This window comes from Salminus brasiliensis, chromosome 6 (genome assembly GCF_030463535.1).
Source record: "Salminus brasiliensis chromosome 6, fSalBra1.hap2, whole genome shotgun sequence".
Classification (NCBI taxonomy): domain Eukaryota; kingdom Metazoa; phylum Chordata; class Actinopteri; order Characiformes; family Bryconidae; genus Salminus; species Salminus brasiliensis.
The window spans coordinates 5,228,867-5,256,661 of record NC_132883.1 but is presented as its reverse complement, the minus strand read 5'-3'; the positions used below and the strand labels follow the sequence as shown (position 1 = coordinate 5,256,661).

General features: G+C 40.2%; 2 protein-coding genes across 4 annotated transcripts in view; one reads left to right on the top strand and one right to left on the bottom strand.

Annotated features, from left to right (window-relative positions):
• Positions 1 to 3,526, bottom strand: part of grip2a (glutamate receptor interacting protein 2a) — a 53,914-nt gene extending 50,388 nt beyond the window's left edge. For both annotated transcript variants that reach the window (XM_072681424.1, XM_072681426.1), the window contains exon 1: positions 3,235 to 3,526. In XM_072681424.1, the coding sequence (XP_072537525.1) occupies positions 3,235 to 3,397 (163 nt within the window). In that variant the 5' untranslated portion in view covers positions 3,398 to 3,526. The remainder of the gene's footprint in view (positions 1 to 3,234) is intronic.
• A 3,347-nt stretch (positions 3,527 to 6,873) lies between these two features.
• LOC140557195 (protein SSUH2 homolog) lies at positions 6,874 to 26,147 on the top strand. Of its 2 annotated transcripts, XM_072681422.1 has the most exons (14): positions 6,874 to 6,905; positions 7,076 to 7,284; positions 7,382 to 7,446; positions 10,786 to 10,890; positions 11,077 to 11,152; positions 11,883 to 12,012; positions 12,496 to 12,556; positions 13,307 to 13,428; positions 15,532 to 15,594; positions 16,244 to 16,326; positions 17,000 to 17,092; positions 19,862 to 19,967; positions 20,101 to 20,208; positions 24,239 to 26,147. In XM_072681422.1, the coding sequence occupies exons 2-14, from the start codon at positions 7,262 to 7,264 to the stop codon at positions 24,377 to 24,379; spliced, it is 1,176 nt and encodes a 391-aa protein (XP_072537523.1). In that variant the 5' UTR covers positions 6,874 to 6,905; positions 7,076 to 7,261; the 3' UTR covers positions 24,380 to 26,147. The 2 variants fall into 2 exon arrangements, with proteins under 2 accessions (XP_072537523.1, XP_072537522.1); XM_072681421.1 differs by lacking the exon at positions 6,874 to 6,905 and having other exon boundaries at positions 6,944 to 7,284.
• Positions 26,148 to 27,795: the final 1,648 nt, after the last annotated feature.

Below are 27,795 nucleotides of genomic sequence, written 5' to 3'. Positions count from 1 at the left end.
TATATATATTTTACTCTCTCTCTCTTTCTCTCTCTCTCTCTCTCTCTCTCTCTCTCTCTCTCGCACACACACACACACACACACACACAGTCACCTCCAATACGTTCACATCGTCCTGGCTGTCCTGTCCCTGACATTGAGAACAGGGCCAAAGAGATCAAAGAGACAGGCCCTCGTTCTCTCTCTTCTGCTTTTATCTGACAGCACTGCTGATATGGACAGGCCTGCAGCGTCCACTCTACTCCGACCTGCCTCGACCACTCACTACGGTAAAGCAGCAGGCCTGGAATGTTTCTGTTCAGAAAGTAAAAAAAAATCAAAATAATCAAATTGAAAGAAATAGTGCAGCAAACAGAGCAATATACACCCATTCCCACTCCCCCTGACTGCAAACGATCAGCCAAGAGGCATTTAGTGGTACACTACAGGCCCCTTCTATAGTTCAGCACTGGAGTAAAGAGGCTAAGGTAGCTACAAGCTAACTGCTGTCCTGTAGCACACACATACCTTAAACCACATTGAGTTGCTGACCCCTTTTAAGACCTATTTTTTAGTATTGGCTATTACATATTCAGTGTCTACTGTAAACTATGCTCTATCCACTATAATTTATTGAGTATCCATTATGATGATTCACTGTATACTGTGCATTATTCAGTACCTACAGTAAATAATTCAGTATCAGCAATTCATTATTCAGTATCAGCAATTCATTATTCAGTACCTGCTGTGAATTATTTAGTATCCACAATTAATTATTCAGTATCTGCTGTAAAATTATTCAATATCCACAAATAATTATTCAGTACCTGCTGTGAATTATTTAGTGTCCACTATGATGCTGCTTTTGTCTATTATAATTCATAACAGTATGTAATGGATGGGGGTTCAAAACACATGTCTGCTAAGCTTCCACTGTTAGGCCCTTCAGCAAGGCCTTCACCCTCTCTACTCCAGGGGTGGAGCATGGCTGACCCTGTGCTCTGACCTCAGCTTTCTAAACTGGGATATGCAGAGAGAAAAATGTATACTGACGATAAAGGCCCTAAAAATACTGACATATTGAAATGCAAATTAAGAACCTACTTATTCCATCTAGCTTCTCTGTAGTGTTTTATAAACATTTTTTATGATCTTAGTTGTATGTTATTTTTGTTTACTTTTGACATTTATGTTATTTGAGTAACATTTAACCTTTTAAAAGTATAATAGTTCTTAATGAAACTAATAGCCTTCATTTATATTGTCTTTTATCATTTTACTCTCCATCTTTGTCTTTCTAGTTTAAAAAAACTTTTTTATATTAATGCTTTGTCAATTAATCGTAAAGCACTTTGATTTTTAATATGTTTTGTCTGAAAAGTGCAATATAAATAAAAATTGACTGATTGATTTATTAAATGTATTAATGAATATACCACACATGCAGATCTGGTTAGGCTAAATTTATGACTAATATTAGCTGTTAAGTTGTTAAAGCAGCTTTTTAAAAGTCTAACTCACCTCACATTCAAAGCCATAAACTGATATGAAAATGAAATATGCAAATGACCAACTTGTGACAATTTCTATGCATCTGAATTGCTGTATTATATTAATTATTTAAAAACTGCTACACAAAACAATGGACCTGGTCTGGGTTAACTTCCTCCACCTACACTGTTACATACAGAGCCGTGATCTGTAAACTGGCAATGTTGACCAAGATACACTATATGGACAAAAGTATTGGGATACAGGCTCCTTCATTGGTTATTATAAAGAGTTTATCCTGCTTTTGTTAAAGTAACTGTCAATGAAAGAAGGTTTGTTTTTGGAGGAGCCTTAATATGAGGATGTGATTGCATTTAGCGATTAGTGAGGTCAGGACGTTGGATGATCACCACCCCACCTCATCCCCAACTCATCCCCAAAGTACTGGACTAAGAATCACCATCTTTCCAGAGAACACAGTTCTTCCACTACTCCACAGCTCAATGCTGGGGGGCTTTATACCCCTCTATATCTCACACCTGGCATTAGGCAGCATGGTGCTCATAGGTTTATGTTTATCTCCTCCAGAGAGTTCAATTCTATTGGTTGTACTTCTTTCCAGGGGCAAGACAAGCTATGCGAGTGTGCATTTGCACATCTGTGCCATCAATGGGTGCAACTTAAAGTAGTAGCTGAATGCATTCATTAGAAGTGGAGTCCACAAACATTTGGACATATAGTGTACTTCTACAATAGAAGATTATAAGAGGGAATGTCCCACGTGTGCTTCTGAAAATACTGCTGTGGATTTCTGTGTGAGCTTGATATACACTGCCATCTAGTGGTGTGGAGCTTGAAATGCAGCGCAGCCACAAATATGTGTACACTCTGCCTCACACCTGTAACCCAGGCTAGTTATACTATATTGCACATATGTGTACTAATGATGTCTTCTCTATATTGATATGCCATATTTTATGTTATGTTATGTATATGTAACAATATGTAATAATACACTGATCAGCCATAACATTAAAACCATGTTGTAAACCAATGACATGTAAAGTGAATACAACTGATTATCTGGTTCCAGTGGCTCCTGTCAAATGTGGGATATATCAGGCACAGTCTGTTCGTGAAGGTGATGAAAGCAGGTAAAATGGGCAAGCATGAGAATCGGAGGCACTTTGACAAGAACCAAACTGTGATGTCTAGACAACTGGCTCAGAGAATCTCTACCAAAACATCATGCAGGTCCTGTGAGGTGTTTTTACGGTATGCAGTGGACAGTACACTGTTAAAGTATAAGATCCTTAAGGAGCGTTTGGAGGTTCTTCAGTTTAAAACTAAGGTCCTTTGAGGAACCTTCAAGAAAGCTTTTTCTTCTAAACCCTTTTCTTGAAGGTTCCTCAAAGCATCCTAAAAGGTTCTGCCACAGTTTTAAACTGAAGAACCTCCAAATGTTCCTCAAGGATCTTATACCTTTAACAGTGTACCTGCCAAAAGTGGTTCAAGTAAGGACAACAAGTGAACCAGTGAGAAACAGGGTCATCCAAGGATCGCTGATGCTCGTGGAGGTCCCACCTCACAACTAACATCACTTAAAGGATCTGCTGCTAACGTCTTGGTGCCAGATACCACAGGATGCCTTCAGAGGTCTTGTGGAGTCAATGCTTTGACGGGTCAGAGCTGGTGTATGGGGACTGAGGGCCCCCGAGAACATACTTACACTCACACTCACACAAACACACACACAGTTACCTTTCATCCTTCCTCTGATGACTCCCATGCGGCAGCGCAGAGAGAAGAACACCCTCCTCTTCCCTTTTACTCCTGCGGCCGATCCCTTCTTCACGGAGCTGACTGAGGAGGGAACTCCATCTGGGAGGCGCTTGGGGTTGATGCTGCAGCTCACACGCCACATCTCCACTTCTCTCTCTCCTGCTCCCCCACTCCCTCTCAATCACTCCCTCTCTTCTTTCTGCTCACTCTTCTCACACACACACACACACACACACACTGCCTTTTTCTCTCACTCTTCCTCCTCACCTCATCTACCTCTCTCTCCTTCTTGGCAGGATAATGCTTTTATCCCCCCTGGGCTTCTTTGTGTGTGTGTGTGACAGAGAGAGAGACTCCCACTCAGATCACACTCAGAGGATTTCATCTCATCGGTCTTCATACAGCCACGTCATGGAAATGCCCGATGCAGTGTGACACCTCAACAACAAAAAAAATGATGCTGTTCAGAGCAAAGTGGTGAAGGGCAGTGTTTTGTGTGTGTGTGTGTGTGTATGTTTGTGTGTCTGATTCTGGCCTGTGGAGTAGCAGGCAGATGGAGAGGAGCTTCTCACTGCAGAGATCCAGTCTGGCAGAACCACAGGAGCTGTCCCTCTCAGAGACCACAACACACGATCTAGTCCTATCTATCAACAATATAAACACTTCATTTAAAATAGACACATATTCAATATTTAGAAAAATACATACACTAAATGGACAAAAGTATTGGGACACCTGCTCATTCATTTCTCGGTTCGTTTCTTCAGAAATCAAAGGCATTAACAAAGAGTTTATCCTGCTTTTGTTGGAGAAACTGTCTCTACTGTCCAGGGAGGAAGATTTCTACTAGATTTAGGAGCAATTGTTGTGAGGATTTGATTGCATTCAGTGACCAGAGCATTAGTGTGGTCAGGATGATGGATGATCAGCACTTCGCCTCATCCCCAACTCTCCAGCTCATCCCAAAAAAATCAGATGGAGCACCAACATCATTCCAGAAAACACAGTTCTCCACAGCTCCACAGTGGAAGCTCTGTTCAATGCTGGGAGTTGTATGCCCCTCTAGCCCACACCTGACACCTGACTAGGCAATATGTTCATGTTTATCTGTTCCAGAGAGTTATATTCTACTGACAGTACTACAGGGATTAGACAAGCTCTGTGTGTACATCTGTGTCAGCAATGGTGCAACTTAAAGTAGTTAAATGCATTCACTATAAGGGGTGTCCACAAACTTTTTTTGGGCATGCAAGCTTGCTGGAAGACAGGCAGAGGAGTATTTTCTTACTATGATTCTTTTTATGTGCCTGATATGACTATTAACTGTTGGCTAAAATTTACACACAGTACACAATGTAGTGAAGTGTATTAACAGAGGAAGTGGCAGGTCTCCCAGTGCCAGTACTGCATTATAATTTCGGCTGTTCATTGTAAATCTAGAACCAATTTCCATTATCTCCTCATCATCATTTAGTGGAAGTCTCGTCTAACTTCTCCCACAATGCAAATTACACTTCTCCTTTAGATTGGCTTTTACGGTAACTGCAAGTACTTAACATACAGGACACTATGCGTCACCTGCGTCAAACCAGCCGCCACCTACCGGTCCAACCAGCAGGCCCCCCACCCACCACCACCCATAGCAGACCAGCAGCACACCCTCCTACCGCTGCTACCTGTTTAATGACCATGTTAAAACCTAAATGGACTCTATGTAACTATCTGCATCTATTAATATCACCACTATTAACTATCTGTTGTATCTGGTTTGGTCATTTTTATCATTAATGTTTAAATAGTTCTGACCAGAGAAGGACGGGTCAGGTCGGGTCCCCCTTGTGAGTCTTGGTTCCTCCCAAGGTTTCTTCCTCCAGCTCTGAGGGAGTTTTTCCTTGCCACTGTCGCCGTTGGCTGCTCACTGGGGGTCTTTGATCCTTCATGTCTTACGTTATTCCTTCTTTCTTCTTTGTCTCTGTCTTTTACTAATTACTAATTATGTAAAGCTGCTTTGTGACGAATACAGTTGTTAAAAGCTATACAAATAAATCTGACTCGACTTGACTATAAGTTTAGAGGCCTTTGTGAGGCCTTTGGAAAATGTACATTATACTTAAATCTAAATTCTTAAAATTAAGAAATTAAACAGCTCTATTAACTCCTTTACCCTCCAAGGCGTATTATCCTCACTAAGGCATATTATTCAGTAGCTACAGGGACTTCTGGACAGACTAGTGGGGCTGTTTTTTGATAACAGAAGTTTGTGGCCACTTGTGGCCACGTCAGCAGCGGCTGTTTTTAAGGGGTTATTTCCTGTTTATTTAAGGGGTATTATCCTGTGATCCTGAAACTAACTATGTTCTACAGTCAAAACACACATTCTGTATTCAGATGTTTACAGTTTTAAACATGTCTCTATAAGCCGCACTTTCTCAGGACTTAAAGGGTTACACATACCTGCATCTACGTACCGTCAACCATTGGTCAAACTGCTTCACAGATAGAAAGAGAGAGAGAGAGAGAGAGAGAGAGAGAGAGAGATAGAGAGAGAGAGAGAGATCAGGAGCAGCACATGGTGACTGACCACAGCCTTAAAAAATGCATAAACAAAAGTAGGTAAATACACAAAACAGTTCCAAAAAATAAATCCTGTGTTTCTCTGATAATAATAATAATAATAATAATAATAATAATAATTTTTTTCTGACACACCATAAGGACTGAACAGTGACAGTAAAGTAAAAGATATGTATGCATATTTTTATGATTATTTCATATATGTATGTTTAGAATAACTTGAGGAAATGGTGTGTAGGAAGTGGTAAGTGGTTTTTTTTTAACTGGCTCATTTAGTCTATTAATGTGGTTAATTCTCTGGATAAATTAGTATTTGTTCGGTATAAATGTATTATGTTTTAATTATTGTATTAACTGCCACAGTCCTACAACTTGGGCCTGAAGCTTGAAGCCCCCAGCCACAACCTCCTGGATGCCTGTTTCTCCTCTGTGTCCTCTTTTTGAAACCGAAATTATGATCACCCTAGATAAGACTGCATAGGCCTCAGATAGTGCAGGTGCAAAAGAAAAAAATATGATGTAACGACATCAGTTATAAAACCATATTCAAATGTCTTGGCTTTTTTTTTTTTTATGGTAAAAGTAGTTTCAGTGGTTCCAGATGAGCAGTAAAGCGCCATGGGGCGGTGATTAGAGCGCCGGGCTATTGATAACAGGGTTGTGGGTTCGATTCCCGAGCTCGGGAACAGCTGCCACTGCTGGGCCCTTGAGCAAGGCCCTTTACCCTCTCTGCTCCCTGGGTGCTGGAGTTGGCTGCCCACCGCTCTGGGTGTGTGTGTACTCACTGCCCCTAGTTCACTAGTGTGTGTGTGTTTACTACCACAGATGGGTTAAATGCAGAGGACACATTTTGCTGTACAGTGCACAGTGACAAATACGTGCACCTTTACCCTTAAAGTATCTTCCTAACAATTTGCCCTCCTCTAATGCTTCTACTGGAACAGCCCCCTGCATGCCTGCAGCACGTCCGGGACACCATGCATGGGTCCAAAAACGAAAGTGATTCAGAAATGCTGGCTTATTATGAAACTAGCACGTTGGCACGTCACCCAGGAAGCTACCATGGCCTTTTCGAGGTACACGGAGAGCACAAACTTCTATATCTGGTCTATTTTGCTGGGAAAGTGCTGTAATGGCTGTTTTCAGGCTAGCAGGTTAGTAAGTCACATGATAAGCGGATGAGCTCGCGGGAAGTTAGTCACTTTCTCTTTTTTCTTTTCCCACCCGTATTGAGGGACACAAACAGCCGTCTGCGCTGGGATTGGCTGGTTGAGGCGTGTGTTCTGTACTGCGATTGGCTGGCAGGTGCTGCAGCCAATCGTATCGGAGGGAGGCGGGACTTAGCGGAATAGGAGTGGGGACAAACCATACGTCGTTGACTTTATGAACTCTTCAGGGAGCTGCTCGCAGTTTTGGCGTCCAGATCACTGATATGGAGAAAACACCGATACTCAGGTGAGGTCCATACCTGCCTCATGCTCTTGTCAGGTTCTCTGTATGTATGTATTATTTGTCCCAGATGGTTAATTCACCGCTTTTCTGTCACTTATAGTAATTCCGAATCCGGTTATGGCGCGGTGAACCCTGGCTATGCCCCTTCCGCAGCGCGCGGACCAGGTAAAGTTCCTCCTTCGCCTTTGTTGTGCACCTGAACTCGGGCTAAGCACGTGCACACATACAGAATAGACGTATTAAGCATTTGTACTTCCACTAAGTGGCCGAGATACGAGGTCTGTCTTCCGTATAGGCGTGGAGTCATACCTCACTCTGCTGTCAATCACCCTCTCCTCCACTCATCAGTGATCAGCACGTGGAGGCGGAGCTTTGTCAACGCAGCAGTGTTGGCAACATTAGTGGGCGTGGCACTGTCCTATTGCTGTCACTTCTTCAGTGGCCAATGATTGGCTATATCCCGCCCACACGTCAACTTAGAATTAAATGATTAAATAATAATAATTGATATAAATAGAAATTAATTGCTGCACAATTCATTAAATATTCTCATGCCAAACAGTTTTCCTGACTTGACATATATCACTACCCTAACTCTCATTATTCTTACCATCACTACTATCATTATAGTAAGTTATACTGTACTGTATTATGATTATTCTGTTATGATATTATAGTTATTTCTAAGCACCTCAGCAGTAGAATAGTCTTATGCGGTGGTTCTGGGACTTTTAGCGATCATTCATAAATAGTTCTGACCAGAGGAGTCTGACCAGAGGAGGACGGGTCCCCCCCTTTTGAGTTTTGCTTCCTCCCAAAGTTCCTTCCTTCAGCTCTGAAGGAGTGTTTCCTTCCTACTGTGGCCTTTAGTGTTGATCACTTGGGGCCTTTTGACGGATTCTGTAAAGCTGCTTTGTGATGACAGTTGCAATAAAATTAGATTTGATTTATTATCTAATAAAAATATCTATAATAACTAAAATACTTGATTCTGTTACCGATACTTGTTAATTCATGCTGCTACACTTCTTTCATTTATTGTGATCATATTGCTGCTTGCTTTTTAATTTCTCTAATTTTCCCACTTTTCCTATTTATGTCTACCTTCTTTTATATTCTGTTATTTTATGTATTCAATAGTTGCTCTTTGGGTGTAACTGGGACCTTGCCAGTTGCAGATTTTGTGTTCTGAATTGCGAATCGTAAAAATGTAAATGAAATTAATTTGTTCCTAGAACTTTTGTTTCGCCCCACATTGAAATAAGAGTCACTGGGTGTGTCCCAAATCAGGGGCTACATCCTTCAAAGGCTGCGTAGACTGTGTAGACCAACCGAAATGAGACAGCACTGCTGTTCCTGCTTTTACTGTCGCTTCACAATACAAAACTAAACTCCTAATTTTGTAGTTAATCTTTAGTTTGGATGTCCTTGATTGTAATGTTATATGCATATTTTTAAAAATAAATAAATAAATAATAATAATAATAATAATAATAAATAACAATAACTTCAGCAAAAGTGTGTTTATTGACATTTAGCAGATGCTCTTATCCAGAGCGACTTCCAAGGTTATTCGTATTACAGAGGTGGGCCAATGTGGTGTTAGGAGTTTTGCTCAAGGACTTTTGCTTAATTGGTGGAGCGCAGCATCGCCATCCAGACCGGGAATCGAACCCCAGTCTCTCGCATGCTGCGGTAGCTCACTGGCCAGTAGTGTTGTTATCTGTTGCTCCACACCAACCACTTCAACTGACATCTTTGCCTGGGATATATCTGCTGGGGAAGGATTCACATGTCAGATCCATTGTTAAACATCTCTCGGCCGCTTACAAGGAGCCTTCAAAATGGGACAGCCTTGTCGCGCTACTGTGCCGTAGTCAGCCTTCAAATACATCCGCCGAAAGATGCAGCCCTTGAATCGGGACTCACTAAGTAAAAACAGTTATTTCCAGTCACACGAGACAGAAACCAAGTTTAATAATTAATAAAATCTAACTAAAACAGCGTGTTCTGACTACTTTATCTGTGAACAGATGCCATGTTAAGTGTTACGAGAGCTGCTATTCATATTTATATTTTATTATATTATATTTATTTATCTCATTTATAATGTCTCTGGTAAAAGTACAAAAGGAGCTTTGTGTAAATGTATCTATATATTAATATATAAGTATTTTTAGTTATTTTGTAGTATATTGATCAGTATATAATATATATGATCAATATTCAGAATGAGTAATAGAAAACACATAAAAAAGATTTGTTGAAATTAGGGCTGGGCGATAATAATGTAATAATATGTAATAATAGAATATTTTAATATTTTAATTACATTTTCATGAAACAATATTTACTGTAATATTTAAATGCACCTTAATACTTAGTACACTGATATTAATTCCAAATATGCTGTGTGCACTGCAGATCACAGTTTCAGAGGAATGCCCTGCTCTGTACCAAGTCCAATCATTCCTCAGCGCTTATTTTTGATTCCGCCTGAATTGAACTACGTTGTTCTTGAGATTCAGGCTCAGCGTTAAGCAATCTTTCTGAGTAATTTGAGAAACTCTCTGTGTGAAGCAAGGTTGAAACCCGCTGTGGAAACTAAGGAAATTTATGGGTGTGACTGATGATTTCACTGAGGCCAAGTCTCAATTTGAGGCCTAGTTGCCCACATAGTGAATCATAGTGTGACAGCCCTTCTTACTGCCAAGGCTGCAGTAGATTGTGGTCAGTGTATTGGATATTTTGATGATGATGATGATTATATAGAATGCTAAGTTCAGTTATTAGTGCTAGCAATTACAATAGTATTACTAATTACCTGCTAATCACAATGGTGTCATTACATTCATATTATTATATGATATTATTTTATGATATTATTGATGTGCAGTGCATTGTAGCATAGACACTATAACCTGTTTGGATTACCGTACAGTTTTAACAGCAATTTGGGATTCAAATTCGCACTAGGATCATTTCTACATTAGGACACACTGGACAGCATAGTTAGCTCACTACATAGTAAGCAAAGAGCCGACTGAGACACACCCAGAGTTCCGTACAGATTAACTGATCTGAAGCATCAGATACTTCAGTTTACAACCGGAGCTCGTACAGTGAGCCACTTCATATTCAGAGCAGCAGCTGAGTAACATTTCCAGGAGCTGACTTAAGGCCTGAAGGTAAGCTATCAGATTATGAAGCTATTAAATGATCACTTTTGCCAAACCCTGTGTGTCGGCTTATAGAATGAGAGTTTCTGTACGTATTTCTATTTGATCTAAACATTTTCTTTATTTTAACTTAAATACGTTGCTGAGTTGAGAAACGTCGAGAAACGTATTCACAAGTAATACGATTGTTGGACAATAAGTAAAGTCTGTCATTATCGTTTCATGTTTGATTAAATGTATTGAATATTAATAATGCAGTGTAAAGGCCAGAAAGGAGTCCGATCTGGAGCCTCGCCCTGACAGGTTTGACTGGTTTTTTTTCCAGCTATGTCGGTGGCCCCCGCAGCAGCTGCTAATGTCCCGTCGGCACCCCCCGCCAGTATGTTTGACAGTGTACCGGGCTATGAGGGGACAGTCTCAGGTGGAGGAGGTACTGTACAAATCACTACAAAACCTGTAGTACAAACTGGTGCTTAATGGTGTTTGACCATTGTTTTACCACTTTATTCAACATCTCGCTGTTGACTGTTTAACTGTGTTAATTATTCTATTAAATGTATGGATGAGTCTTTTATGTACCCCTTGTACTCTCTCCACCTTTTATACCCTGATGTAGGTGGGTATCTTCCTCCTCCTATGCCGACTGTGCCGATGCCTGTGCCAGAGGTTAACCCTGCCCAGACGAATTGGCAGTAAGCACCTCTCCTCTCTCTGTCAGAAATGTACATGGTACATGTACAAATGCTAATATTAATGATAATAATAATAATAATTATTATTAATAATAATAAAATCAGTAGTAATACATTAATTTCTATACCACTTTAAATATACAGAATGCAACTTAAGGTACTTCACAAGTAAAAATCAATGTAAAAGAGGAAAATGATCAAATGAATCCTTTTAATTATAAAAATAATATTAATAAAATATGATGTAGAAAAACATAAATGGATAAAACAAATATATATAGCCATGACTAAGACATATTCTGAATAAAACAACATATATCCTAAACAATCTACTAACATTTCAATACAAATATCTAAATAAATAGCTGGGTGGGCTAAGGGTGGGTGCCTGAGGAATAGCTATTGGTAATGTAATTGCAGGTGTGTTTAGTTTTTAAAGTAAACAACCCCCTTATACACACACACACCCTAACCCTTGCTAAGCTATTCATGCATATACCTTACATACACACCCTTTAGATACACAGTCCAAACACACTAGAAATCCTATAGCACCGTGTTTTCTCACTCAGGCTGCAAAGTCTTTGTCTGTAGCCACAGTGAAGCCATGCTTATGGCACGCAAGGTACCAGACATGCTGGAACACACACTGAAAACCTTCTTTGAGCTTAACTGTCTTTAACTGTTGTTGCATTTATTTATTTATTTTCGGTTTATTGTTTATTTTCAGCATTCCCTCCATTACAGAGGAAGCTGCACGTGAGGCCTTTGTGAGCTATGCCTCCAGCAAATGCTGTTACAGCACTGGCCCAGCCAAAGACGGAGTCATCACCAGCATGGAGCCTTTTAATACCTACAGGGTAGGAGAACATCAGCATCATCCTCATCATTCTCACTCTCAGCACAATAAACAGCCTCAGCAGCTTACTATAACCATTTCTTACATTAAGATTTTCTTACATTTACAAAATTATTTTGCCCAAAAATGCTAATGTTGCTAAAAGTGACAGAAAATACTAAGTTAGCTCAGCATTTGGATTATACTGATATGACCTAAACTCACTTTCAGTCACTATAATCAATGTTAGAATGATAAAGTAGAGAAGTATTCCTTTTCCCTGTGAAATATTTTTTTTATAGTGTTGTAAGAGCTCACAAAGTTTTAGACCTACTTGGTTAAAGGAGTAGCAAGCAAATTACCTCATTTAAAAACCTTTGGAGATACAGTGTTTCAGTAAGTAGCAAATGTGTGCAAGACAGGGAGTAATAATATGTTTGCCTGTGACCTAACCTTCCTGTATGTGTACTTAATTTCCTCCTTTTGCTCCTTTTGTTTCTCATAGTATCGCTTGGAAACCTTCACTGAGTCCAGATCTACTGAATGGCTTCACGAGCCTTATACCAGTAAGAAGCAGTCAGACGGCTTTTCAAGCTGTAATATTTCAGAATGGCTATTTTGTGCTCTTGAACTACATTTATGGAGTGTAATTAAATGTTACCTGACTGTTAGAAACGCATAGAAGCTATGAGTGACCCCACATGGACAGCTGAACACTCGCATTTGTTTACATTGACATTAAAGGCATTTAGCAATACAGTTTGTATTGACTAGGATCCAAAGATACCTCTAAGCTTAGATACTACTAAACGCAAAAGTCCAAATGGAGACCATAATACTCTACACTACACTTCACTACAAGTACTCCTGACAGCGAGCAACTCTGCTCAGACACCCAGGAGAAGTTCATTCCACCACTTTGGTGCCAGGACAGAAATGCTTGCCATTCTGAATGCTTGTCTTCCATGGATCTTAAGGGATGACGAATAGCCTTGCTTTCTCAGAGTTGGTGGCACCCCTTGGTTGGTTTGTTCCTCCCACATCACTTCTAGTGTAGCAAAGCTGCGTAAAAAGAGGTAGTGATATTGGAGCTAGGGAACCGTGCTGCAGTTCGAAGAGTTCAAAAAGAGGCAGTGGCTGGCTTTACTTGTGTCGCAAGGATACATGTCCTAGTTCAGATGAGTGGGGATGGGGTTACTAAATTAATATAAAGAAATTAAATACAGTTATAAATAAATTCTAAAAACAATATGGACAAAGTATTCCCACAGTTCACTGTGTCAGATGATGGAGACAATGTTCTGCCTGTTTTTCAGATCAGCCTGTAGATGCAGGGATCCAGCGTGCACCAGGCCCATGGGAGATACCAGCCCAGGTGCCAGCCTTCTTCCAGGACAACACACAGAACATCAGAGTGCCTTACACCTCCTCAGTCAAGGTAAAGAACACAACTTCCAGGTTTTTTGAGTAATGGAGTGGAGGTAGGTGGAGGTGTGTCAGGTATTGTGGAGGTGCCTGCTGTGTGCTTGGTCTTTGGTTATTACACAACTCCATATTCTTTGATGTGTTACAGTTGTTACATTGTATAGTGTAGGCGTCATCAGTTGTAAACTAGGCTAGGGTGCATCCTGTCAGTGTGAAGTGGGGGGGGGCTTATGAGCTTTTTTTCAGAATTTGCTTATATATTCCGATATATTATGATTTTTGGGCTTATTTGATAACTTCAATTGAAGACCTTAGGTAGAAGATTATTAGCTTAATAGTACAGAACATTATCATAGACTTGAGCCTTAGGTTTACTAATGCCCACCAAAAGAGCAGCAAAATAGGACTGAAAAGCTGTTTAGCAGAGGAAGAACTAGCAAAGGCACTCTGACAGAGTTCTGGTTAACACCTGCAGTGGGCAGGATGCAAGCTGTCACAGACTGTGCTCCTATATGAGCAACAGTAAACCCACAGAGATGTGACGTGAAGAACATTGCCATTGTTTCCAGTGGCCCCTATCAAAAAATGACATAAACATATTAGGCAGCAAGTAAACAGTCAGTTCCTGAAGGTGATGTGTTAATATCAGTGTAAGAATCTCAGACACTTTGACAAGAGACAAACTGTGACGTCTAGACGACTGGGTCAGAACATCTCCAAAACATCAGACAGGTGTTATGGGGTGTCCTTGGTATGCAGTGGTCAGTACTTACTACTTAAACGCTCCAAGGAAGGAAAACCGGTGAACCGTCGACAAGGTCATGGCCACCAGTGATGTGATCCATAGAGACCCCACCTCATAAAGGATCTGGTGCTAACGTCTTGTGTCAGATACCATGCCTTGACGGGTTAGAGCTTTTTTGGTGGCATGAGGGGAATGTACACAACATTAGGTGGGTGGTTATAATGTTATGGGGGTTAATAATATATATAGCAATATTGTTAGGTTAGATTTCGCTAATAAGCTAATACAATTTACTACTAATAATGATGTAACTGATGTCAATGCTGTGGTCAAGATTAGTACAACAGTGCCAATATCTGATCATATCTGATAATAGAATAGAATAGATTAGAATAGAATAGAAAAGAATAGTGCCAATATGCCCATTTTTATCAGGTATTGATTTTTGAACAGATATTATAGTAGGGGGTTGATCTGTGAAGGAATTCCTGTCATTTTCACCACCCATAACATTAAAACCACCTGCCCAAGTTTGTGTACAGTCGGTTTATCAACATTCTGCAAGGTAAAATAGTCCCATCCTCTCTGTCACAGCACTTCTAAAACATCATCAGTATCTTATGCCCAGTAGTAGTAGTCACAGTAGTCAATAATATCATAATATCATGTCAACAATTCATAAACAGTTCTTGGATTATGAACAGTTCATAATCCAATTATCATGGTTACAAGCAACAGCCAAAACATTAGGCAATGTTACAGTTATTTTAATCCCATGGCTACACACACTGACAAATCTGTTAAATAATAAGAATGTACATTTATGTGAAGCTGAACTTTATTTGGGTTCGCCTGCTCTGTATTACAATCATCCATTCAACCTTAAATGGTGCACATGTCTGTGGTTAGTGTACTTGTACGTGTGGTTTGGGACGCTGTGTGAATAACAGTATTATTACAGTAGGGCACGTCAAATGTGATTAATGCTGGCCGTCGTTTACTTATAATTATAACACTGCTGCTTTGTTATGGCTGGTGTTTTTGTCTTGTAAGCACTGGCATCGTAACTGGGTTGTATGTGGCAGAATAATACTTAAAAGTGCTAGTATCACTCCTAGAACGTCTCTCAGCCAATAGCGGGTCTGGGCTGACTGTGGTATAATAATAAATAAACAATACATTATGATTTAAAGTGTATAAGCATGCTAGTTCAATTACAACCCCCCCCCCCGAGGAAACCCAACATTTAGAGTTATCTTAAATTTGGTGTCTGTCAAAATAAGCTGTGAATTACTGCTGATCTTTATTAGCCCAGATATCTCATATCAGTGCATATGTAACTTTTATGCAACTTTTTTTTATTGTCCACAGAATTGCCATGCGTGTCTGGGCATGGGGAGGATGCCGTGCAAGGAGTGTGCTGGCAGTGGGAACGTGAGTTTCATTTTATGGGTCACAAATACTGCTTAAAGGTGCCAAAAAAGGCATTTACAGACTACTGTAAATTGTGGTGTGATGTATAAATAATAAGTAAGTCGATTTGTTTGGAACTGTTATTGCTGTTATTTTGACTCAAAATGAAGCACACTGATTTTCCTTTTATGGAGGAGCATTTAGCTGTGCCCCCTTGGGTTTGGCTTTGGTCTCGAATCTTACTGGTAAAAAACATTTAAACATTTAAGCAGGTTGGCTCCGAATGGTCACTACCACTGCCACTGTGACCCAAGAATCGCTGGTTGGAATCCCAGGTCATGCTGCCTGCTATCAGCAGATGAAGCCAGAGAGAGCACAATTGGCCTTGCTCTCTCCGGGTCCTGAATCATGTAGGAACCTGCATTCCCATAAGTAGCAGAGTCTGGAGGTGATGAGCTGCTCACCAGTGTCAACACCAACATATGCTTCACCATTTTGCCAGCTTTAACTAGAGCTTTCTCTAGTGGGCTGAGTATGTGTAACTGTTGGGAGTGTAAATCGTGAGGAAATGGGGAGTCAGCAGTTTGGCATTCTATTCTCCTTCTTATTAATCTATTGTTATCATTAAAAATTCTTAACAGTTATATTTTCTAATCTGATCCTCTTACAGAAAGTTTGCTGGGTGTGTAACGGCACTGGTTTCCGCCCGACTAACGATCGCTGCATGCACTGCAGTGGCCGCGGGAGGGAAAAGTAAGCAACTCTTCACATTTTCTTACTATTGCTTTCTTAACATGGATGCCTGGTTCTTAGTGCTTTGGCTTAAGAGGACATACAGGATATGGACTAAAGTATTGGGACACCTGCTCATTCATTGTTTATTCTGAAATCAAGGATATTAAAACGAGTTTATCCTGCTTTTGTTGGAGTAACTGTCCCTACTGTCCAGGGAAAAAGGCTTTCTACTAGATTTTGGAGCTTTGCTGTGAGGATTTCATTGCATTCAATAACAAGAGTGTTAACGAGGTCAGGATAATGGATGATCACTAGTCCTACCTCATCCCCAACTCATCCCAAAAGTACTGTATGGAGCACCAACTATCATTCCAGAGAAGCCAGTTCGTCCACTGCTCCACAGCTCAATGCTGGGGGGCTTTATACCCCTCTTGCCCACACCTGGCATTAGGCAACATGGTGCCAATAGGTTCATGCCTGTCTGGTCCTTCTATTGGCAGTACAGTAAGCTATGTGTGCATCTGTGTCAGAAATGGGTGCAACTTTAAAGTAGCTGAATACATTCATTAGAAGGGGTGTCCATAAACTTTTGGACATATAGTGTAGAATAATGTTCACCACATGGAAAGGGAGAAAATCGTTTAATCTAAGCAGCTGTTAAAATGTTAAACTGCTGTTGTGTTTCTTTTAGCTGCCTTAGGTGCAGTGGACAGGGCTCTAAACAGTGCGACACCTGCAATGGGAAGAGACAGCTCCTTGTATTTATCAACCTCAAGGTCCAATGGTAAGATCTGTGGCACTGAAGCATCTTTCACATGATACCACTTTCTTTTATAATACCAAACTACTGTCCAGTTAGTATGGAATATCAGTGACTTGTACCACAATATAAACAGTGGCGAAGATTATTAGATAAGTATTGAAGACGGCACCAATTTGTTTTAGTAAATATATTTCTAAAGTTGCTGTTGACATGAAATTCTCACCAGATTTCAATAACAACACATTCAATACACACATACAAAATCCAACCATAGATGTCTATAAATTAAGTCGTGTAATAATGAGAAATTACACAGGGAAAAAGTTCTGAACATGTGAAATACAGGTGCAAAAAGCCATGGAAAGTCATGACACAAGCTGAAATCTATCAGTAATTAATCAGCTGGTTTAACTGATGGTCTCAGTACCAAGGTGCCACACAAGAAACATCTCATGATGGGTAAAACCAGTGAGCTCTCAAAAGACCTTCAAAACCTTATTGTTGCAAGACATACTGATGACACTGGTTACCAAAGAATTCCTAAACTACTGAAGATTCCAGTGAGCACTGTTGGGGCTATGATCTGGAAGTAGAAAGAACATCATTTTACCATAAACCGGCCACCACCAGGTGCTCCCCACAAGATTTCAGACAGAGGTGTAAGAAGAATTATCAGAGGAGCTGTCCAAGAGCCAAGGACCACCTGTGGAGAGCTACAGAAAGACCTGGAACCAGCAGGTTCAATTGTTTCAAAGAAACCAATACAGTGGGGAGAACAAGTATTTGATACACTGCTGATTTTTCAGGTTTTCCCACTTGCAAAGCATGTAGAAGACTGTAATTTTTATCATAGGTACTCTTCAACTGTGAGTGATGGAATCTAAAACAAAAATCCAGAAAAATACATTGTATGATTTTTAAATAATTAATTTCCATTTTATTGTGGGAAATAAGTATTTGATCATCTATCAACCAGTAAGAATTTTGGCTCTCACAGACATGTTACTTCTTCTTTAAGAAGCCCTCCTGTTCTCCACTCATTATCTGTATTAACTGCACCTGTTTGAACTCGTTACCTGTATAAAAGACACCTGTCCACACACTCAATCAGTCAGACTCCAGCATCTCCACAATGCCCAAGACCAGAGAGCTTTGTAAGGACATCAGGGATAAAATTGTAGACCTGCACAAGGCTGGGATGGGCTACAGGACAATAGGCAAGCAGCTTGGTGAGAAGGCAACAACTGTTGGTGCAATTATTAGAAAATGGAAGAAATGCAAAATAACGGATAATCTCCCTCGGTCTGGGGCGCCATGCAAGATCTCACCTCGTGGAGCATCAATGATCTTGAGGAAGGTGAGGAATGAGCCCAGAATTACACGGCAGGACCTGGTCAATGACCTGAATAGAGCTGGGACCACAGTCTCAAAGAAAACAATCAGTAACACTCTACGCCGTCAAGGATTAAAATCCTGCAGTGCACGCAAGGTGCCCTTCCTCAAGCCAACGCATGTCAAAGCCCGTCTGAAGATTGCAAATGACCATCTGAATGATCCAGAGGAGGAATGGGAGAAAGTCATGTTTTCTGCAAAGGGGACAGGACGACTGCACTGTATTGTGGGAAGGATGGATGGGGCCATGTATCGTGAGATTTTGGCCAACAACCTCCTTCCCTCAGTAAGAGCGCTGAAGATGGGTCGTGGCTGGGTCTTCCAGCATGATAACGACCCAAAACACACAGCCAGGGCAACTAAAGAGTGACTCCGTAGGAAACATCTTAAGGTCCTGGAGTGGCCTAGCCAGTCTCCAGACCTGAATCCAATAGAAAATCTTTGGAGGGAGCTTAAAGTCCGTGTGGCCCAGCGACAGCCACGAAACCTGAAGGCTCTGGAGGAGATCTGTATGGAGGAGTGGGCCAAAATCCCTGCTGCAGTGTGTGCAAACCTTGTCAAGAACTACAGGAAACGTCTCATCTCTGTAATTGCAAACAAAGGTTTCTGTACCAAATATTAAGTTTCTTTTTCTGGTGTATCAAATACTTATTTCCCACAATAAAATGGAAATTAATTATTTAAAAATCATACAATGTATTTTTCTGGATTTTTGTTTTAGATTCCATCACTCACAGTTGAAGAGTACCTATGATAAAAATTACAGTCTTCTACATGCTTTGCAAGTGGGAAAACCTGAAAAATCAGCAGTGTATCAAATACTTGTTCTCCCCACTGTAAGTAATGCACTCAGCCGGCATGGCCTGTCTGCCCGCTCACCCAGCAAGACTCCATTTAGACAAGATATTAGACCAAACTCTTTGGATGCCATAATACACACCATGTTTGGAAGTCAAAGGGCCCTGCATATCACCCAGAACACCATACTTACAGTGACATTTGGGTGTGGGGCTGTTTTCAGCATACAGTACTGGTATGCTTCATATTATTGAAGGAAGGATGAATGGACAAATGTACTGAGACAATCTGCTGCCATCTACCAGGATGATAAAGATGAAACGAAGGTGCACACTGATCCCATACACACAGCTAAGGAAACTCTCATTTGGTTTCAGAGAAAGAAAAATAATGCTGCTAGAACGACCCAGTCAATCACCTGACCTGATATATATATATATATATATATATATATATATATATATATATATCACCTTTATGAATGTATTTACTCAGAAAACTGGTAACGTGTTCAATACTTATTTCACTTGTAACGTGGTTCATTTTCTGTGAACCTGTTTTGTCTAAAATGTGAAGTATGCCGATTTCTGTGCTTCTCAGGATCGATAATAAGGAAGATTTTGTGGGGGAGCAGTCGAGCGGTCTGAGATTGGAGAATTTAAGTAAAGTCTCTGGCAGGGAAATGTTCAAAGACTCCCAATATATGGTAATTATACACATACACATACTCTCTCTTTTTCACACACATTTAAACAACTATTGTTGTTTAACTAGTGGATGACAAGAAAGCAGAAAGTGAGAAAATAACAGTGCTGTGTGTTCTGTGATTTGTGTTGTAGCTTTACCCAGTGATGGGTTTTCCGGACCCTGCAGTGGCCCAAGCTTCTGAACGCTTACTAAGAGAACATCAGTCCAAGTATGGACAGGTGTCCCGCATTCTCCAACAGGTACTGCTATTCCATATATCAGTAGTGACTCGTAACTAACTACACTACTTACAGCAAATACCTAAACGCGTATAGCCAGGTAAACAGCAATAGACTGTTTAAGGAGTTAATTGAAGATAACACACGTGGACAAAATTGTTGGTACCCCTAGGTTAATGAAAGAAAAAGATATTTTTCATGAACAGTTATGTGAAACAATTAGAACACCCTGTTTTTAAACATATTTAATCATGGAGATTTACACACGTGGACAAAATTGTTGGTACCCCTCGGTTAATGAAAGAAAAACCCACAATGGTCACAGAAATAACTTGAATCTGACAAAAGTAATAATAAATTAAAACATCTATGAAAATGAACAAATGAAAATCCAACACTGATTTTGAACCATGCTTCAAAAGGATTATTTTAAAAAGTAAACTCATGAAACAGGCCTGGACAGAAATGATGGTACCCCTAAAAATAATGTGTCCAAATGGATTAATTAATTAATTAATTAGCATCAGAGGTGTCTACAATCTTGTAATCAGGCAGTGGGCCTATATATAGGGCTACAGGTAGTCATTGTGCTGGTGACATGGTGTGTAACACACTCAACATGGACCAGAGGAAGTGAAGGAAAGAGTTGTCTCAGGAGATTAGAAAGAAAATTATAGACAAGCAAGACCATCTCCAAGCAGCTTGATGTTCCTGTGACTACAGTTGCACATATTATTAAGAAATTTAAGATCCATGGGACTGTAGCCAATCTTCCTGGACGTAGCCGCAAGAGGAAAATTGATGACAAATCGAAGAGACGGATAATACGAATGGTAATAAAAGAATCCAGAAAAACTTCTAAAGAGATAAAAGGTGAACTTCATGGGAGATGACCAAGGAGGACACCATTTTTGAAAACAAATCATTAAAAAAGCCAGACTGGAATTTGCCAAACGACATGTTGATAAGCCCCAAGGCTTCTGGGAGAATGTCCTATGGACAGATGAGACAAAAATGGAACTTTTTTTTTCAAGGCACATCAGCTCTATGTTCACAGACCCTTACTGTAAAACATGGAGGAGGTTCTGTTATGTTCTGGGGCTGCTTTGCTGCATCTGGCACAGGGTGTCTTGAATCTGTGCAGGGTACAATGAAATCTTAAGACTATCAAGGGATTCTAGAGAGAAATGTGCTGCCCAGTGTCAGAAAGCTTGGTCTCAGTAACAGGTCATGGGTCTTGCAACAGGATAATGACCCAAAAGTCAAGTCAAGTCAAGTCAAATTTATTTGTATAGCGCTTTTTACAACTGTTGTCGTCACAAAGATAATACATAATTACATAATTAGTACTTAATAAAGGACAGAGACAGAGAAGAAAGAAGAAATAACATGAAGGATCAAAGACCCCCGTGAGCAAGCCAACAGCGACAGTGGCAAGGAAAAACTCCCTCAGAGCTGGAGGAAGAAACCTTGGGAGGAACCAAGACTCACAAGAGGGACCCATCCTCCTCTGGCCAGACTATTTAATCATTAATGATAAAAATTACCAAACCAGATACAACAGACAGTTAATAGTGGTGATATTAATAGTGTCAGACAGACACGAGTCCATCTAGGTTTCAGCACGGCCACCAAACAGGCAGCAGCGGCAGGTGGGTGAGCCATAGGTGGTGGCGGGTTGGGGGGGACCCGCTGGCCGGACTGGTAGGTGGCAGCTGGTTAGACGCAGGTAGAGGGGACCTCAGAGGGCAATCTTCCAGCAGGTCGGGCTTGGTGGCCATTTACTCGAAGAAGGTAAAAAGAGAAAAAGAGAAAAGTTAGTTCTAAGAGGAATTTTATGGAGGGCAGAGAATGTTGAGCATCAGCATCAGGGTATGTCTGACGACTCCGGCAGGTCTGATTATCACAGCATAATTAAAAGGAGAGAGCCAGAAGGTAACACGGACACGGGTGCACCCTGAGAACACCAGCATCTATCTGCTCCACCGTCAACAAACCTGAGTGATCGCGTGTAAGCAGCGAGACGACAGCTCCAGCATCTCAGTGTACTACAATTCCCTGGGTTCGCGAACCCCTGGACCTGCAGCCCTTATCTAAGAAACATTAATTACCAAAAGCTAAACTAAACATATAAGTTTTCAGCTTAGATTTAAAGATTGAGACTGTGTCTGAGTCCCGAACATTATCTGGAAGGTTATTCCAGAGTTGGGGGGCTTTATAAGAAAAGGCTCTTCCCCCTGCTGAGGTTTTCTGAATTTTGGGAACGCGTAAGAGGCCAGCACCCTGAGATCTAAGTAGTCTTGATGGTTCGTAATATACTATAAGATCCTGCAGGTACTCAGGAGCGAGGCCATGTAGGGCTTTATATGTTAATAGAAGAATTTTGTATTCAATACGGAATTTAACTGGGAGCCAATGAAGTGCTGATAGAACTGGACTGATATGGTCAAATTTTCTAGTTTTAGTAAGGACCCTGGCTGCAGCATTTTGCACCAGCTGACGTTTATTGAGGTTCCTGCTGGAACAACCTGACAAAAGTGCATTACAGTAATCTAGCCTTGAGGTAATAAAAGCGTGTACTAGCTTTTCTGCGTCTTGTAGTGATAAGGAGTTTCTTAGTTTGGAGATGTTCCTAAGCTGCATAAAGGCTGTTCTACTAATATTAGCTATATGTTGCTCAAATGATAAATCTGAGTCGAATGTGACGCCAAGATTTTTAGCTGCTAAACCAGGAATGATGGAAGCATCAGCCAAGTCTAACATTAAGTCTGATAGTTTATTTCTAGAGTCTTTTGGACCTAAAAGGAGAACTTCAGTTTTGTCACTGTTGAGGAGAAGGAAGTTATGTGACATCCAGAGTTTTATATCCTTTACAAAGTCCTCCATTTTGTGTAGTCTAAATTTATCGTCAGGTTTGGCTGATATATAGAGCTGTGTGTCATCTGCATAGAAATGGAAATTAACGCCATGTCTGCTTATAACTGAGCCCAGTGGTAACATGTATAATGTAAATAATAGCGGTCCTAAAATTGAGCCTTGCGGAACTCCATATCTTACTTCTGCGTAGTTTGAAGATAAATCTTTTATCTTTACAAATTGAAAGCGTCCCGTTAGATATGATTGGAACCAATGATAGGGCTGTGATTCCAACCATTTTCTCTAATCTTTCTAGTAATATAGTATGATCTATTGTATCAAAGGCTGCACTAAGGTCTAGTATGACTAATAAAGATACGTAGCCTTGATCAGAGGCAAGAAGGAGATCATTCGTAATCTTCACTAGGGCTGTCTCTGTGCTGTGATTGGGTCTAAATCCAGACTGGAATTTCTCATACTGTGATTGGGTCTAAATCCAGACTGGAATTTCTCATACAAATCCAGACTGGAATTTCTCAAAACACAGCTAAAAACACCCAAGAATGGCTAAGAGGAAAACATTGGACTATTCTAAAGTGGCCTTCTATGAGCCCTAACCGAGATCCTATTGTGCATCTTTGGAAGGAGCTGAAACATGCCGTCTGGAAAAGGCACCCCTTAAACCTGAGACAACTGGAGCAGTTTGCTCATGAGGAGTTGGCCAAAATACCTGCTGAAAGGCGCAGAAGTCTCATTCAGAGTTACAGGAATGCAGAGATTGTCTCAAAAGGTTGTGCAAAAAAATATTAAGTTAAGGGTACCATCATTTCTGTCCAGGCCTGTTTCATGAGTTTATTTTTTTAAATAATTCTGTTGAAGCATGGTTGAAAAGCAATGTCTGGTTTTCATTGGTTAATTTCCATAGCATTTTTATTTATTATCACTTTTGTCAGATTCAAGTTATTTCTGTGACCATTGTGGGTTTTTCTTTCATTAACCGAGGGGTACCAACAATTTTGTCCACGTGTGTAAATCTCCATGATTAAATATGTTTAAAAACAGGGTGTTCTAATTGTTTCACATAACTGTTCATGAAAAATATCACATTTCTGCATTGGTGCATATCTAACAGTCCCAGGAAGCCCCAGCTGTGTGGTATTGACACTGCACTGACTGTAAATCTTTCTCACTGTAGCGCCACACCATTGAGCTGATCCCTGTAACGCGGGTAACCTACTCATGGAAAGGGAAGACTCACATCTACTACGTGTATGGGAATGAGATGAGCGTGAATGCTGATGACTACCCGGCCACTTGCTGCTGCTCAGTGATGTAGTTCAACACAGTGAAGCCCTGCTGCTGGAGAAATGGAATACAGTACCATTGATTTTGTGTATCTAGCTCTATGTTTCTCAGCTCAGGTCCTGCAATCCCCTCTGCTCTGAAATGTTATGTTATGCTGTCCCACCCTTACACACCCAGTTCAGCTCAATACCTGATTATTCGACTCAGTTATTGTCAGAGCTGGGAAAACACTGAATCTGTGCTGTATAGAACTGGAGCAGGGAAACACCAATGTAGAGATATTCACCCCAGTTCTAAGCACACTGGGGGAAAAAATAAAGGCAAACTTAAAATGATGCAGTAATTGGTTATAGGGTGTTAGTTTAGTCAGAAGTACTTTTAACTCTTTTTTTTTTTTACTTCTGCATCTCAGTTTGATCAGCAGTACATATTGAGTTAAGGCTCAAAAACATCAGTAAATGAGCAGCAGCTGAAACTGATTAATACTGTGTAAGATGTTTAGTCTGTGGCTCCGCCCCCTCAATCTGTTTATTCACTGTTCTGCAGGTTAGAACTAGAGGGTTGTGTTGGTGATAGGATTTGAACTTATGAAATCATGTACATTTCTGTGTCCAAGAAAGAAGGGAAAGGCATTATTTAGTGCTAGTTTACAGCTGTAGACCGGCCCTACGGTCTAACTGCTGCTCATCAAGCAAGGGTTTAGGGCTCCATTGACAAAAGCCTCCCAGTCTGGGGGCATCATGCCATTACAAGGAGTTGTAACCTGCAGATGGGAATAAACAGATTGAGAGGAAGGAGCCACAGACTACACTTTCAAAATCTTATATAATTTAATCAATTTCAGCATACAGAAATAAAAAGAACTGAGTTAGGAACTTTTGACAAAACTAACTTTAAACTTACTTACTAAAAAAACACTCTTCAATCAGTTACTGTATCATTTTTAGTTGGCCTGACCTGCACTGCAGTGTCCTCTGACCTGAATCAGGTGCAAGTTTAAAATACATATTTACAGACACTGATGTTTTAACCCTTAACCTTATCTTATGAGGTTTTCACTTTAACTTATTAACCCCTCTGTTACTAATTAACAAACCTTCCCTGAGGTGGGCAGGGCATGATAGAGCAGGGCATTACTAAACTATGCAGGTCAGGGGTGCTGTAGAGCCTAAATTAATAAATACTGTTCTACACACACATACACACACTCTGGCTTTTGAAAGTGTGCAATATCTCTGTTCGGCCTGTAGTTGGTGCTGTTTAGCAGGGATACACATAACATGACGTTGCCAAAAACTGAACTTAACAAAGAAGTTGCCAAAAGGGAAAAAGTCTGATGTCAGAAAAAGCCTTTACACGTATTAGTCCTATTGATTTTTGTATGTTGGAATACCTTGATGATTTCCTCAAAACAGCCAAAGAGCAGCTTAAGAAAAGACCTATACTGTAATGCACTTGCTGGGAAGTCCTGTTTTCCCTGTGAAGAGCTGAACATGTTAGCCTCCCTGATGCCAATAATATTCAGCCAAATGTGCAAATGAGGGCTAATATGTAGATGATAATGAAGGAGCCAGGGTCTTTGTTCTTTACTCAGAATATCCGTCACATTAATATTTGCACTTACTGATTGTAACTTGCCGTATTGTGAATGATCATATATAATTGCTGTCTGGGCTGTTTTATTTTGTTATTCTTTTGTAGTTTCACATGATCCTGTATCTGATAAAAAGAAGAATCTTTCTGAGTATCTAAGTATTTTGCCTAATTTTATTTTAATAAATAAAATACACATTTGTATACTAACTTAGTGGTTTTTCATGGATAACAGTAGACTTCTTTAAAGGGATTTTATTTATTATTTTTTTCCTTCAGTGTAAGCTAAGATAAGATAAGATAATCCTTTATTAGTCCCGCAGTGGGGAAATTCACAAGCTGTCTGTAATTCCAATGCTGTGCTTCCAGGAGTAGTTTTCTTTAATAATTAATTTGTCAACATTTTCCATTTTTTCACAATCTGGTACTCTTACTATCAAAGCAACACTATCAATGCTCCCAACACTAGAAAGGTAAGAACTTTTGAGCACAATGTTTTTTTTTCTCTGTACAAAAACAAAAACTTTAACTTCCCAACTCACCCAAAAGTACTGCAGGGGCCGGCTATCATTCCAGAGAACACAGCTCTTCCACTGCTCTACAGCTCAATGCTGGGGGGCTTTATTCCCCTCTAGCCCACACCTGGCATTAATCATGGTGCCAATACTACCACGTCAACTGGGCAACTGAATCTTGGTCTGCAATAGAGAAGGCGATGATGTTACCTGCTGTGCTACACCAGCTGCTACTACTTCAAGTCTAGGCTTATTATTAAAATATTACAGCAAGGCGGTGGACAACTATGTTTTTATATAATTTATATTATTCTAGTCTTTATTCAGAATACTCATCCTGAGATATCGACACCATTCCCACTCCAGACTGTTCAGTCCGATTGTGTGATTCATGCTGGTATACAGCTTTTTGGTCGAATGCATGGTTCCTGTGTAGCAACCGATGTTTGCAGACTTTTATCCCCACAGAAATTAATGGTACCCTTCTCATGTCACTTGATACAAATACACAAATTACACCAAAGAAACCACATTAAGTACCACAGAACAACTTGACCACCACCTGAGACACTATGTCAACCATCTGGGATACCATGTCAACCTCTAAACACCATAGCAGCTGCCTAAAATTTCATTGCAATCACCTTGCAACAGTGTAGTACCCATCTAGGAAGCACTTAACAGTATAGCAACTAGCTGGGATACCATATTAACCACCCAGCCACCACCTGGAATACAATAGCAACCACGTAGCAACAGCTTAACAGGTAGATTGGACCATTTAAGCTGTGCAACTATTCTGTGTTGCTTTAAGGAAATGCACTTTGCTCATTAACCTTAAGACTTAGGGCACGTTGTGATGCTCATTGCTTTCCTACACCGCGCCAATTGTCTATTTTTACAGCTTCCGTCTCGCGTCCGTGTCGCTTTTCTGAAACAACTCTCTGCTATACAGACGTTGTTCTTACATCTATTTATTTTTTGTTGTTGATGTTTGTTTTCTGAGTAAAAGGGTTAAAATATTGAGTAAATATTGAGTAATATCAATTGTGATGATTATTTCTTTAACATAAAAGTAAAAGAAATAGCATACCAGAAAAAGGAAACATCATCAGAATGTAGTAACTTTGTTTTTGTCTGTTTACTGTTTCTACTTTTTGCTTCACCATCTTATAAAGTCGCTCAAAGGAAGATTTATATTTGGATTTATTTTTTACATTTATTTTATTTAATCAGATGCTATAAAACACTTTCAGTTCATAATTAGTCTTACATACGAGACTGATGTTGTGTTTTGATGTATGGAGTACCTGCCATTCATCTCTCATAATTAATCTTT